The following is a 15736-nucleotide window of genomic DNA, read 5'->3' on the forward strand; positions in this document are numbered from 1 at the left end:
AAAAAAAAAAAATACCACTCTAAGAAACCAAAATGACTATTTTGAGAAAATTAATTAGCCTTCCTTTTTAGTCTCAGTTCTACTAGTGACCAGTGAACAAATGATTATTAAACCAATCCTACTGAGACAATTAAGGTAATGATGCAGGTGAAGCATGTGACACGCTTAAACAACAACCACAAATAATACTAACAAAACAGTAACAGTAACTACGGCAGCTAACACGTTCTGAGCACTTACTATAAGCCAGCCACTGTTCTAAGGGCTGTTACACAGATTAAATGATTAACTTCACAACCACCATCTAAAGTCAGGGTGGTATTGCATTAGCACACCACTGTACGGATGAGAATAAGGCACGGGGGGGGGCCACTGAATAATAAATGGAAATGGATAACTTTTTATAGCACTTCTCCCTTAATCGGTGGGTTCACTTCCCACAGTTTCAGCTACCAGTGGTCAACTGCAGTCCAAAAATAGCTTGAGTATAACACAATAAGAAATTTTGAGAGAGAGACCACATTCACATAACTTCTGTTACAGTATACTGTTATAATTGTCCTCTTTTGTTATTATTGTTAATCTCTCACTGTGCCTAATTTATAAATTAAACATTACCATAGGTACCTATCTGTGGGGGAAAAACATGGTACCTGTAGGATTCAGCACCACACACAGTTTTGAATGGGGGTCCTGAAATGTACACCCCAAGGGTAAGGGAGCACAGGTAAATTTCCCTGGATGAAGACTGCAATTAAGAAAAAAGAAAACAAACTTCCTTGCCAAAACATCTTTATGCATGTTCGTGCATGCTAAAACTGCAGGAAAATACACCCAATTATAATATTCATTACATAAAATAATCTGATTAAAAACACTGAATATCCACACTACTTAGCACTTGTTTTCTAGACAGTAAAACAATGTCTTAACATTTCCTGAAAAAAATATAAAACAGTCCATAAGAGAAAATTCCATGACTAACTAAAGCATATATATAATGTCTGCAGTGGAACTAGAGCAGGCGTCCTCAAACTACGGCCTGCAGGCCACATGCAGCCCGCCTAGGACATTTATCCAACCTGCCGGGTGTTTTGGCCGCCACTGCCTGTCCTGCTTGGCAGCCGACTTGTCCCAGGGCCTGCAGTCCGGCCCTCCAATGGTCTGAGGGACAGTAAACTGGCCCCCTGTTTAAAAAGTTTGAGGATCCCTGAACTAGAGAGTTATTTTATAATGAATGGCGTTCTAGTTTTCACTGCGTATCACCTAAGGCTAGATGGTTTCTAGATATGTCAGCTTCCTTCCATTAGATGAGATGCGAGAAAGGGGACTCGTGAAGCTCTTAGATCTACATAGAAGTCAGCAATTTCTCTCTCCCCTCTGGTACCGTGGGTTTCATAAAAACCACACAAGAAGTCACCGCAAGAGTTGGTTTCTGGAAGCATTCAAAGGAAGAGCTATGTGATGAGGATAAGGATAAAAACCAGATTGCTCTTGTCTTTCTTATAATTTAGGCAGAAAAGACCCATTTTGTAAGAATGAATGACTAAGCTCCCCATCTGTACCCACCAAAATCTTAAGAAGCCCAAGTGCACAAATGTCACAGGTTATACAACACAGATATGCCTAAAAAGTTTCCAAAAGACCAGATATTTTCAAAAGTATTTGAATTTCTTGCTATTTGAAAATCATGTGGGTTTTCTTAAAGCAGGACATACTTCTAGATTGCCAACCCTCAGCGTTGTTCTAGGACCTAACATTTAAAGTGCTTAAAACGTTCTGGCATATAGTAAGTGCTCTAGTGTCAGCTATTATGATTACCAATATAGTGCATGTCCATTTTAGAAAAGTTGGAAAATATGAAAAGAATAGACAGAAGCCGAAAAAAGGAATCCCCATCTTACCTCCCTCATTATTTTAATGTGTTTGTATAAATTCATAGGTTTTATGGCTCGATACTGTTTTTGTACAACTTTCACCTGCGTTGTGAACATAATCATCAACTTCTAAAAGAAAGACTGGGTTATAGGGAATAAAAATAGAAATATGAATCGAGAATTAGATATATCCAGATACTGAATGTTGTTCGTAATTTATACATCGTCTGCAAGAGATCTTACTAAACACACACTAAAAACAAAACGGGCACTTTTAGAGAAAACCCAGGAAACATCAGGACTTTAGAGACGTAACTCAAAGGAACAGACCTAAAACTGACTCGTGAAAATAGAGCTAAAGAGAATATGGACTACAGCAGGAATGGTAACAGGGAATGAGCTTTCAGAGAAGGTGACCTCAAGAATAAAAGGCCTCTTCTTCTAATTGACCAGGAGGCCGCTGGCTCTTCTTTTTGTTTTGAGGCGTATTTTTAATAAACCTCAGACCCTTTCGATTCTCATCTGACCAATGAGAACAGTAAGAAATGGAGAAGTATTTATAAACCTGTGTAGGAGAGCTACACGTGCACTCACACTGGCATCTGGGTACAGGCACACAGGAAGAACCCGTCCCTGGCTAGAGGAAGTAACGAAACGCACAGGGCTCCATTGCTGGGTCTGGACAAACCTGCTGGAAAGGCCGAGCCTGGGCTTGCCTGAGAAGCCGCTGCTGCTGCTGCTGCTGCTGCTGCTGCAGAAGCTTCATCTGTATCAGCTGCTGCTGGGATGTGATGGCGTGCAGGGGGGGCGGCTGCATCACGGCGCCTGAGCGGCGCTGCAGCATGTTCGACAGAGCTTGCTTGGTGTTGGTTGGGACAAAGGAGCCGGTAGGGTCCAATCTGGAACCACCTACAAAAGCAACCAGTAGGAAGAACATCCTAAGTACTGGATCGGGTCTGCCTTATTTTATCAAAACCTAGAAATTGTACCTTCTAAGTCTCACTTTGTTAGCAAGATGGAAAATAACGTACTGTCCCATCCACTGTGAATGAAAAAGGTTTGTTAAGACTAGCATAATTTCCAAAAGATGAGGAGGGTGATACAGGAGTGGGTTATAATATTTTAGCATGACTTCATGGCAGTCACACTTCAGTTGATAAACTGAAATGCCCGAAACATGGAGTTTGGGTATAATTTCAGAATTATGTGGGTTTTAACTTATGCAAAGCCCTCAGGAAATTCTTACTTGTCTCCAACACTGCCTTTGTGGTGTATTTTGCCAGATGTCCTAAGCGAGGCATAGAAAACGTTTTGTGATTTTAAACAAATCTGAAGCTCATGTTATTTAAGCTTCTTTACCATGGCAAATGAAAATGCCTAGTTTTGCAGTAAGCATGAAAACACTTTAAACTCTGAACATACTTGGAAACTTCAAATATCATGATTCTAAAGACAAAACATCTTTTTTTGAAGGGTAAAAAAATCAAAGCAAAAGCAACTGTATTGATACGATGGAGGGGAATTCTTAACCTATTTCTATAATTTGTCAGTATGCCTGTAATGAGCTAGGAAAAAAATTTTTCAGCATTTGCTGGCTTAATAGTAAACGCCAGTCCTTCATTCACCAGTCTTTGATGTATTTTAAGGAAAACCTTTATATAAATATGTCACAAAAGCGGTTTTATCTTTTTCTCAAAAGCAAGTTGTATGGTGGAGGCAAACATCCTAAACTTGTTCACTCAAAAGCCCCTCATTCTCTTAAGAACTCAGTCCCTCCATCAGCAATGCGATTTGTGAAGTCATCCAATGGCATGTGAAGAACATTTGGAAAAAAAATAAAAACTCAATCTGAGTAATATGTGAGAGGGTAACTACTACTGAAGCAAGAATTAAAACTACATTAGTACCTAGAAACTAGAATAGACTCATTTATAAAAAAGGAAAATTTTAAAAAATTAAACTATCCTCCACTGTTAACAAAACTTCCTAACTCTTCTTCTATAATCTTGTACCTCTGAGCAACTAAAGAAATAAAAAAAAAATTTCTTGTAGGCTCTAAAAAAAAAAAAAGAAAACTATTATAAATGTATCTGAAGCCCTCTGTATAGTCCTGCTTGATCACTTTCCTCACCTTCTCCTACCAAATGCTATCCTTAATGTGATGTTTAATATTCCCACATATTTCCTTATAATGTTAGCATATCGGTGTGTGTATTTGAGAAAAGGATCAGTACGGTATATATGTGTTTGTGACGGCAGAGATGGCTTGGTGTTTAAACTGTATGCGAGTAGAATCATGCCGGACATATTCTTCTACAACTTTGTAAAATTCACTTTAATGAAAATCTGTTCATTCACTCACATAATTATTTTCTTCAAACATTTTTTCTTGTATGTCATCTAATACCGAACGTCCCTCAACTTATAAATGCCCTTTTATAGTATCCTAAGAGGGAAGGGTATTTTAAAAAGTTGTCAGCCTTTCATTCATCAACAATCTGCGTTTCCATATCTGTGAAGAATCCTCAATATCTATAAAGTTTTAAATGGCTAAAAATTCACAAGAACCTTGCAATCCTAGACAGAAAGTCAAAAAGAGAGAACAACTGTGTTATTTTCCACATCTGTCGGCTGGTCCAGTTGGTTCTTTAGAGTCTACACTCATCCACTCAACCTATCTGTAAGAGCCGGCTCTGCACCAGATGCTGCTGGGAGTGAGTGCTGGGGGTGATGCAGGGAACATAAAAAGTTAGCCTGCACAGAGTTTACATTCCGGGGCAGGAAGACCATAAGGCATAGGACAGTCACGTATATGCCAAGTGCTGACACTCTGGAGAAGCAGAACAAAGGGGACAGAAACAGAGGGTGCGGAGAAGGGGTGTGGCTTATAATTTAAAACAGAGCGATCTGAAATTTCAGGAAGGCTATTAGAAAAATAACCTACCCCCTACTGGTGCAGAAATTTCAGACGTATTCTTACATTCTTCAAAACAAGGAAAAAGATGCTGCTACACCTACTGGCAGGAAATCTTGGCAGTCCAGTGATGTCTTAGCTGAGAATGAAACTTGTTTCCTCTGTAGCATTAGAGATCTGTGTGTGTCTGTCCTAGCATGGGAATCCGTTTGTATATTTGGTTTCTTTCTCTAGTAGCTGCAATCATAACAAGTATAGAAGATGAGCAGCTATCTATAGCTCATACACACAATATCTATCCAATAATGCATTACTTTGCGAAGAAAATAAGGTTTTCGTTCTAAATGTGTCACCCTTGACTTTTGTCACGGAAGATTTTCTCCTGCCTGTACTACAAGTGCTCAGATTGTCTCTTCCATGTAGTTTTACTCAGAAGATAAATGGAACTTTGACAATATATAATTGCCCTCTCTCAAGAATGGTTTAGAGAAACAAAGAATATCCTATAAAAACGAACAAAAAAAAAAAAAATAGAGCTATCAGTGGAGGGCTCCACTGGGAAGGGCAAATCTGACCAAAGCCAAGGGAGGCAGGCAGTGAACCCCCTAGGTGTCTGAAGGAGACCCCTAAAGGCCAAGGGACCAGTGTGTGCAAAGCCCACAGGCAGGAATACGTTAAGATCATTTACTGAACATGCCTGCCATGTTGGGATATCTTCTACGGGCCATACATTTTTTAAAATTTATTTTAACTTTTGTGTGTGTGTATGACTTTACTTCACCCTTTGAAAATTAATAAGCATCTTATCCATTTCGTTCACTGCAATATCCCAGCACCCAAAACAGGGTCCGGTGTAAGTTCAACACATTTTGTTGAATGAATAACTGAATACTCTGCTTTATGAAAGTTAATCTTAGTAGATCCATTTTACAGATGATCAGAATGGGGCACAGGGAAATTAAGACTTGGCAAGAGAGTGGTAGAGCCAGATTTGAAACTAAAATTCTGACTCTCAGATCAGCACTTTTAACCACTCATTTAAAGAAAACATGCATTTTCTCATGCTGTAGTAGGCCAATAATCAAACATTTCCTTTTATACCTGTTTCAAAATATATGAAAAATAGTTATGTTGCAAATAAAATGGGGAATCCTAACACAAGGCAGATGGAGATTTCAAATAATTTAGATATGCTAAAACATGTAACTTTTCATACGGAAAGAAAACTGAATTCATTTCTAGTTAAGAGATGTTTTAATTTAGAACTTCTTCGTTTGAGATGTGCAGTCTACCTGGGCTTGAACCATAGCAATACGAAAATCAGGAATATTTACTGTGGTAGCTTTCCTTTTAATACCTAAATCACCTTGCTGAATCAATTTTCTCAACTGCTTCACAATATAAAAGATTTAAAATTCTCAACATAAAAAGGTAGCAAAAGACACTGTGCAATATCATCTAACATTTTTATATACTAATAAGAATTCTCTCTGATAAAAATATACAAATTTTACAACAAGAAGCCTTTATCAACTTTGTATCGTGGAGCTTAGCTTTTGATCACTACACTGGCTAGTACCCTTCTAACACTGGGTGAAAATTCCAAAGTCAGTATATAGAATTGTAGTTAAACATTATTTTAGAAGAAAAAAAACAAAACAAAAGAAACACTGGAGTGGTGGGAAATACAGAAATGTCAACTGAGTATTCAGTTCTTGAAATGTCTAAGTTTCCGTTCACAAGCGCAGAGAACCTCAAGCTGTTTCTCATCTCAGGGTGACCTAACTGTGCTCTCTTGACACAAACCTGGAGTAAGAGATTGGTTCTGCAGGAAGAAGCCGGGCTGCTGGGGCTGGCCCACGAGGTTGTAGCTCCACAGCGTGGACTGCGGGTGGTGCATCATTTGGGATGAGATGGGTGAGTAGTTAGGAGGCACTCGGTATATGTTGCTCTGTGGATATTCCTGCAACATAAAGTTTTTAAAAAGTTATCTAAGGTCATATACCACACAGTTTGTTAATGTTAATTCTTCCTCTTAAGCTATTTGAGATATTTCCTATCCTAGTTACAAGACTGGGTTTATAAAGGAGAAGGTGGAAAGCAAAAGACTGTCAATATATTCTCCTCTGCAAAACATTCGTTCAAGACAAATTTTTTTCCTTTACTTTAAAAACCACTTGGCTGGTAGGGGACAGATGGAAAAGGAAGTCTTCTGAACACCATCTTTAAAATACTACAGTACTTTCGGAATAGCAATACGTTACAATACCCTCAGCTGAAAGAGCATCGTCTGTTGCCGACTCTCCTGATCATTTCATCTAAGAAGGTCTTCCCCTTACCCAAAGAGTTGCTTCAGAATCATTCCCCGGCCTGGCCTAGGTGACTTCTCATTTGCCATTTTAGGATAGCACTCTAAAGAAGATGACGCCCACCACCCTGTGCATCCTCCTTACAGTAGCTGCAAAGTTCCTAAGGATGATACCTAAAGGCCTCAATGCCCCACCTTCCCTCCTTCTCTAGTCTGGCCCAAGAAGATGAAGGAGAAGTGAAATCTCAGTTTCTTGCAATTTTATCAATGAACGTACGCCACTGAAGAGGGGCCGCCTCAGAGGCAGGACAGGAGGAAGGGACAACCAGACTCATGGGGAATGAGAAAGGTTTCAGGGCTTTCATATGTGAAAAGAATAAAAGCTCGTCCATAAGGATTGACAGGCAAGGACACTGTAGATACAGGAGTGTCAGTCCATATTAAACACCCACTAAAGATAAATACCAGTAGGAAGACTGACGTGGTCATTCCTAGAATAATATTAAGCACAGAGCTATCAGTTAGGAAAAGGTATGTTTTGGTCCCAACACAGATGAGCAATAACAATAATTCCTCATGAACGTCTGAACTGATCTGCGAACATTTCTCCCACTGTGCAGAAGGACCACTCTTGCATTTTAGAGGAAACTGTCTCCAGTTCTCTGAAGTATTTTCCTTGGCGAATTTAGATAGAAAGATACTTTAGGCATCTCCCCTTGAGTTTTATAAAATTATTTTTAAATCACCAGCAAGAAGAGTTCTGTTGTCTTAAAGAAAATAATGTTATAGGCAGGGAACAGGAGTAGGGAAGCAAGAAGAAAAGCTATTCTAAATTAGGTGTGCTTTATCTTTTACAAACTCTGAAAATACAGTGAAGAAGTAGAATGCAGAGTAGGGGCGGACCGAATGGTAACACATTAAATCTAAGGAACATCCTCCCGCATATGTTAGATGTAACTTTTATCAAGAGAAAGAAAGAGCTTTTATGTTGATTTCCTACTGCTATCAGCTGCTCAAAATATAATAAAGAATGTTAACCAGTTTGATGAAAATATTTCAAATTGTATATAGAAACAGCACACTGTACCCCCTGAAAGTATTAATGTACACAGCTATGATTCAATAAAAATATATATAATAAATATTTTGGACATGCTAAAAATGTGAGTTTTTATAGTTTTTAAAAAATTCAGTTTTCAAACCTGAGATAATGATCAAGCACTGAAATATGAACTAAATATTACAACAGAAGCCTAAAATTTAAAAAAGTTATTAAAAAAGAGGAGGGAAAAAAATAAAAGACTCCAGTCCTGTCGTCTGTGAGCAGTCATTGCATAGTATTTGGTTAATGACTGCAGAGACCTGTCGGGATAACTGTTACAACACTCTCGGCATCGCTGCTGGGGATGCCGCGTGGGTGCAGGTAAATCGCAGACTAGATGCTACTGAACCGAGTTCTCTTGGCTTCTCCCACTTACATCAACTCTTGAGCTGGACTTTGTCTTACGCTTCCTTCCCTTTGTTTTCTTCTCTTCATCTGTTGTGGTTTTTCCCTGATCTGACAGCTCAGCTGATTTCCTTTCTGGTTCCTGAGAGACTGGGGATGTGGGCTCTTCCTCTTCCTCCTCGGGAGGCAGGGGCAGCGGCTCGAGGTAGTAGCTGCGGGGCTTGGGCATGGGGTGTGTGTGATACAAAAGGAGGTGATGCTGCTCCTCGTACTTGATCACCTTGCGGTCCACGCGGACAGTCCCGAACCAGGCCCAGGACAGAGGAGCTGGGTTCTTCTGACCCTCGAACAAGTCCCACGGGGACACTTTCTGCTTCGTAGAGACCTGGAGGCCCTGTGGTGAAATGGGTCTCTATGACAACACAGTCAGATCTTACCTGCATTCATAGGACAGGGATTCAGAGAACATTCTGGCAGGCGTGGGTCCTAGAGAACCCCAGCACACTGTAGATGGGGCTACAGAGCCAGCACACTGGAGAGCAGGGGCTAGAATACAGACCTGCAAGCTCCTCTCTCCACGTGTTTTTCCCACAATAATGCTCTGTTCAGGAAACAGAAGGCAGTCCAGTACATCTTACCATAAGTGCATTTTTCATTTAGTTTTAGTCACAACCAACAAATGTAAAGTACACTGCAAAGCTGATCTTACCATATTAAACTACAATCAGTGACAGACCTCTGGAGTCTATTATTGTTAAGATGACAGCATATTTAAAAGTCAAGTTACTCTACTTGGGTAACAAATAGAGTATTAACATTCATCTAAACCTTTATGAACCTGCCTCAATATTGTACCTTTCATGTATTTATTAATAATAGGCCAATCTCTGAATAGACAAATATTATAGGATCAAATTGTAGCAGCAAGTACAAATAAAACCTTTCAACCCAAGCTTCTATTTATTGACTCTAGAAGAAAAACTATTATTCTGTTTCTGCAAGTAAAGGTCTTTTATGTTTAATGTTAATTGGTGGTATCTCCGGGTATTTTTCCCAGATACCAATCTGAAAGTATTTTTCCTCAAAATGGTCCCCCAAATAACTACTCAGAAAGTCCTTCAGATGTGAGCATTCCCATTTTCATCTATACTCACTCTTTCATGAATGGCTTCATCCAAAACCAAAGTCCAATTACCACCTATAAATTGATCATTTCCTAATATTTGTGTTGAGACATGAACTCCTTCCTGGGTGCCAAGACCACATATCCAGGCATCTGACCATGAGGGAGACCACAGACACTATAAACTCAACTGGACCACGAGTCTAGCTTTCTCTCCTTCCTCAGCCACACTGGCGTTAGGTCTTCAGACTACTCTAAATTACCGTAGCATGGAATTTGCCCTTTAAGCCATATCCTTTCATATTTTTATACAAACTCTCCTCTGTACTTGTAACACAACTTTCGCTAGCTCACAACTGCCTCTCAATCCTTCAAAACTACCCACGTGTCCATTTGTCGGAGCACTCCGCTCTACTTTTCCTTGTCTAACTTTGATGGCTTTTCCCCTACTACCCTCTCTGATGTACCATGACACACAAATCCTATCAGGCCGTAAATTTCCACCTACTTCCCCTTGAGGGTAGGAGCTCATTCTTTCATGTCAGTGACCGCAGAATGTCTGTGATTGCTGAATAATCATTGAAAGAGCAAATGATCACTCTTCTTGTATGTTAGGGAACCTTCCTTAATATTGTATACAGGTATGAAACAAGTGTCTATTCAATATTATTTCGTGAGCGTTAAAGTATCATTTAAAATAACTTTTACTAGAAAAGGCTTATTACATGAAGATTTTTATCAATCAAAATTTTCTTATCTAAACATAGTCTGCGTCCAAATATGAGGTAAAATTAGAATAAATCTTTGCTATTATTTTCTATCCTAAGCTTTTAATTAGTTTTCCCTTGGTGAATTTCAGAAATTTACTTAAATTTTGACACTTTAAATAAAGATCTTCATAAATATGGTCTATATATGATAATGTCAATGCCAACTGCACGTAGATGGCAAGAATATGCTTAAAAGGGTCAAGAAACAGCAAAATGGAGATGCTTTACATAGCCTATAGGAAGAAAAGAAAAAGTCTTTGTTTTTCTACAAATAGATAAATTCATATATGAGAAAAAAATTTTTACTCTTGCCTGTTTTTTATCTATAGAATCAAATCCAGCGATTTTGTTTCCCTTTGTGTCGATCAAGGAACCCATCGGTTCACAAGTGATCACATCACACGTCTGTTTCGGCAAAGGTAGCAACTGTCGTACTTTGTCGATGCTTTCGGACCGCTTGTCTCCTAGTTCTTTCTAAAGAAAAAGGGAGAGAAAGTAGGGCAGAAATTACAATAGAGGCAAAAGCTAACAAGAAGGAAGTTCCTCTATGAAACATTTCCTTTTTTTTTTTTTCTAAGCTAGCATGTTCTTTAGCCCTGAACATGGTTTCTGAGGCAACTCCAAATTAAAGTGGTGTTTCATTTCTTCTATTTAAGTAGAAAATAGAAACATACAAAGGCACCCTTGTTACACAACAAACATCATAGTGCTGAAATGACAAAAATCCAGGGTAGCGTTTGCAAGCAGAAGGCAGGAGCCGCGGGACGGAACACTTTCTCCCATCCGGGGTCAGATCACAAGGTGAACATCGGTTATTTGGTTGGTAAGGTCAACAGATTTTATTGATTTACTTTTTCACGTTGTTTACTTACAGTTTGCTTTAAAGATTGTGTCAGCAGTTAGTCCAAAGAGTTATGTGTACAAATATCAATGCAGATGGTTTATTCTTTAACTACATGTACAAGTCCAAGCATAGGTTTATTCTAAACGTAAAGTTAGTATTTTGCTTATGTATTTGGTAATAGATTTCTAAGGTTCCTTAAAATATTGAACATGTTTTATAAATGCAATCTTTTTTAAAAGAAAGAAAAATCATTGAGGCTACATGCATAACTTGTGGTTACATGAAATGCTCTACACAACAAATCCTTAGACACCATGAGCTCATGATACAGGCTGAGCACAAGCTTACTTTCAGTTTCTTTACCAAATTCATGTATGCGCGTTTGTTCTCTTCAGATCCCCCCGGGGACGCGTTTGATAGGTCAGAGGCTAATGTTCCATTGATTAAAACACCCAGCATGTCCAGAACGGTTGTGAATAATTCACTAAGAGGGGAATAAAAGAAGTATTTTCATCTTAAAGTGAAATCAAGATACAGTTGGCTAAATAAGCATTTTTATTCATGGCACAGGATTTTCAGTGGTATTTAAGTAAGTGAGATGTGGCGGGATCCGCCAGCAGTGTATCAGATCTCACCCCAGGCATCGCGCAGCAGAATAGCAGTGACGTGATGGAGACATACTTGTTAGTGTGCATGTCCACGGTTCCGGAAGTGATGATCTGCAGGAGCAGGAGGGCCCAGTCTGTCGTCCACTGGGTGCTCCTCTGCACGGTGTCGAACATGCCTCCTACCTGAGGTAGAAAATGCAACAAAGAGTTTGCATTCTGGGCAGGAGAAAATACCATCTCCAGTCCTCCATGTGGCCAAATTCTGATTAGTTTGAAAAAAAGAGGTGACCTAGTGTATGTACTATCCTTTAGGCTCCCTCTTACTATCACTCTTTTTAGTCCCTGCAGCACAGGTCAGTCACCTACAAATTAAATAAATAAAGAGAAGTGAGTAGCTGAGAGTGGCTTATACTTCTCTTTTGTTCCTAACCTGGAGTGACAGTGTCATGTTGCAACTGTGGCTGAGTGAAACCTGAATAGTGCCTAGGAGGCCACATAACCTGAGTATCTGTAACTATGTGTTTATGTTTAATTACTATTGAATCTATGCCTCTATCATAACAACACATGGAAATACTTCCACAGAAGTAGTGAGGAGCAAAAGGATGGGCCCACTGGCCCACCAGTTCTTACAGGGAATTAGGTTAAAATCAGCTGTCAGAACACGAGCCGTTTATTCTAGGGAGAGCAGCCTTCACTTGGGCTTGCCCCATGGGAAAAGGCATTGAAAGGCATGTACAATGTGTGCGAGAAATTTTAAATTTCTGTAAAAAATTCCTGTGGGGCTTGTCGTTATGATCGATTGGATGCCAAGTTTGACAAAAGTTCAAGTTACAAGTTTCTTTTCTAATGGTTTTTAAATGAGTATAATAGAAGCTAACATCCCAAAATAGTAGTTCTCTCAGACGATTCAAAGGGGTGGAGGGTGGAAAAGGAGAGTCAACGCTTAAAATATCCCCTAGTGTCCAGAAGGCTGAGACAGGAAGGAAGGAAAGCAGCAAGGAGCACAGAAGGCTGGACAGAGGGGGAAGTGGCCACAGCAGGCGCTGCAAGTCCTCACCTTGCACTGCAGACTGCCCACAAAACAAGTGAAAACCTGCAGTTATTGTCACAGACGGGTGTGCTGAATGGAGAGGAAAACGCTAGAAACGTCTCTTACCAAATTGAGGCGGAGCTGCAGGGCTTCGTGCATCATCTGCCGAGCCTTGATGTCATCTTGGTAGCGTTCCTCTCGCCAGTTACTTAAGATCTAAGGCCAGGAAAAAATCAAAACAAAACAAAACAAAACCCCTTTCCCCCTGATAAAACAAGACTTTTTTCTCACAGTTAAAGGGAAATTGAACTCTTTACCGATTACCAAATTAACTTCTGAGCTTTAACAAATGAACGAAGCTCCATCTAATGTTAGCTTCCCTCCCCTTCCTCCATGCAGACAAATCAGGCCATTTCTTTGTTCATTTGCCTTTCTAAATAGAAGAAGAAAATCTTATCTAATTATACGGACATATATCCTGTTACTAGGTCCAGGAAGATGCTTTAAAAGCTGCTAAATTAAGTTTTACTAAATATTTTTAAAAGATGCTTTCCTTGGTCTTATGAAGATAAATACTGAAGAAAGAATTATACAGTTTACATCAGCCCTGCGTTACATTTCTAAGGACATCCATAGAACCCTAGCAAATTTTCTATTTTGAAGTTTTATGAAAGAAGAAATTTGCTATCTTATAGACATGTCTTCCTTGAGAAAGAGAATGGATAGTATTTGGGAAAACACTTCATATTGACCGTTAGACAATGGCATGCCAATTCATAAAGTGAAGTCCTCAGGGACTCAGGCTAATGTTGAGGAAAAAAAAGTTTGCTTAGGAAAGGAAGGCACACAAGTAGGCAATAGTGCAGAATCACAGGACATGAGACAGACAAAAAAGACAAAAACAAAATGGGGGGGGAAAAAACCTATAGTGTCCTGAAATAAGGTAGTTAATACAAATCATCTGAAAAGAGTTGAAATGAATCACATGGAGAAGTGACCCAACCCAACAGTGACCTGTAAATATAGTGCATGATGAGAACAGAGCACTTCCCAAATCTCATCAGAAGATGAGGACCTCTCCCAAGGCTGAATTAAGGGTGCAAGACAGGCAACAAAAACTATAAACTCACGTAATAGTACGGGGGCAAATACAAATTAACTGTGATGAAGCAGGACAAGGGGACAGAGAATGACTGTGGTTCTATGTTAAGAGGGACCTCAAGGCCTTCCTGAATAGAGACTAGAATGAAGTAAGGCTATGCTGGGAGGGGTCCCTCCAGACAGAGGGAAGAGCAGATGCACAAGTGCTGAAACTAACGTGGCCAGTGTTACAGGGGGCAGGGGTGAGGCCGTGACTGACAGAAGACAAGGGAGGTACCAGAGACAGCCAGCACCAAATCATGTCAGGCTTAATGTTTACTCTAGGTATAAGAGCATTTTGGACACCAGAGTAATATGTGACTTATGTTTAAAAAGGAGCACTGTGGCTGCTGTATAGAGAAGTGATTTCTCACACCCAAAAGGCAAGAGATGGGGGGAAGACCAAATAAAATTAAGGGACCTTGTCCATGTCCATCCAGCTGCATTCAAGGGAAGACATGATGGCACAGAAACACAGCACCACAGGGGAGGACAGGGAGGCTCTGCATCTGATAACGCATCTCCCAAGACCTATATGCCTGTATATCCACTTTGCTTCATTCCATGCTCCCCAGTTTCTGATGTGACTACTCAGTTTCCATGCAGTACACAAGGCACATGCCCACAAGCAGTGACGAGGACTGTGGCTGGTGAAAAGGCAATGTCCACATTTTCTGTTAATGAATCAATATGCCTTTCGACTTACTTTTTTGTGCACTTAGTTGGCAACCATGACATCAAGCTCTGAACCTAAGAGCTCAAATAGAGACCATGCCTGAGGCATGGAGTCCCAGCTTGAGAAGCTGGACAGAGTGTCCTGAGTCACTGCCATGCCCATTGCAACACGGACTGCCCCAGGTCCTCTCCCATGGGACAGAGGTAGGAGAGGGGCAGACACTTCAAGGTAATATCCAAGATACAAAATTTTGCTCTTACAGCCTATACACATTGATCATACACACTGATCATACACACTGATCATAGACATATTACGATTATAAAATCACTGATCTTGTGGTGACCAAGTAGGACGATAGGGAATGGATTAGGTTCCCAGCATCTAATCAAAACATGTTGTGCTCTTATTAGTTTAATCTTAGTACTTGGAAGGAAGATGAATGCATGGCATTAGAGAGAGATTTGCCCGGCATAATACTGTACTATGCTTTACCTGGTTAACTTGATTCTGGAGAGATGTCAGGAGGCCCTCCCGTTGTTCATCTTGTCCCTTAAGGCAGGTGAGTACCAGTGAGAGGAAGGGTTGTTGACTCAAAAGAGACATACTACAAAGGAAGTAATAAAGCAGATCTAGTTAGAAAGAATGGATTACTTCCTATTACAACATTTACTGCTTTCCTTTGGGTCATTTGCTCTTATTCATTTTCTTATTAGATAAAAAAGACAGGGGTGGAAAACAGCTGAAGACTACTTGAAAAGTTAAATCGTGCCTGTACTTACGAGATTAAAAGCAATCGTATGCTTCTAAATAACTTAATATGTTCTACTGAGCTAGAGGGCATTCCCAAACAGGCATAAATCCACGCCCTGTGAGAGCAGGTTGGGACAGCGAGGGAAGAAGATCCCAGTTTTACACAAATAAGCAGACTTTAACGCTGTATGCCATGAAGAATATCACATGAAAATGAAAACTTTTAAAAATTCCCCTACAAAA

General features: G+C 39.9%; 1 protein-coding gene across 1 annotated transcript in view; it reads right to left on the reverse strand.

Annotated features, from left to right (window-relative positions):
• Positions 1 to 15736, reverse strand: part of MED12L (mediator complex subunit 12 like) — a 322246-nt gene that overhangs the window by 30827 nt on the left and 275683 nt on the right. The window contains exons 29-36 of the mRNA XM_012812967.1: positions 15236 to 15347; positions 13051 to 13140; positions 11965 to 12074; positions 11632 to 11767; positions 10752 to 10913; positions 8578 to 8940; positions 6598 to 6754; positions 2566 to 2786 (exon numbers count right to left, since the gene is read on the reverse strand). Of these exons, the coding sequence (XP_012668421.1) occupies positions 2566 to 2786; positions 6598 to 6754; positions 8578 to 8940; positions 10752 to 10913; positions 11632 to 11767; positions 11965 to 12074; positions 13051 to 13140; positions 15236 to 15347 (1351 nt within the window). The remainder of the gene's footprint in view (positions 1 to 2565; positions 2787 to 6597; positions 6755 to 8577; positions 8941 to 10751; positions 10914 to 11631; positions 11768 to 11964; positions 12075 to 13050; positions 13141 to 15235; positions 15348 to 15736) is intronic.

Source organism: Otolemur garnettii, unplaced genomic scaffold, assembly GCF_000181295.1.
Source record: "Otolemur garnettii isolate 467f Iridium unplaced genomic scaffold, OtoGar3 scaffold00236, whole genome shotgun sequence".
Classification (NCBI taxonomy): Eukaryota; Metazoa; Chordata; class Mammalia; order Primates; family Galagidae; genus Otolemur; species Otolemur garnettii.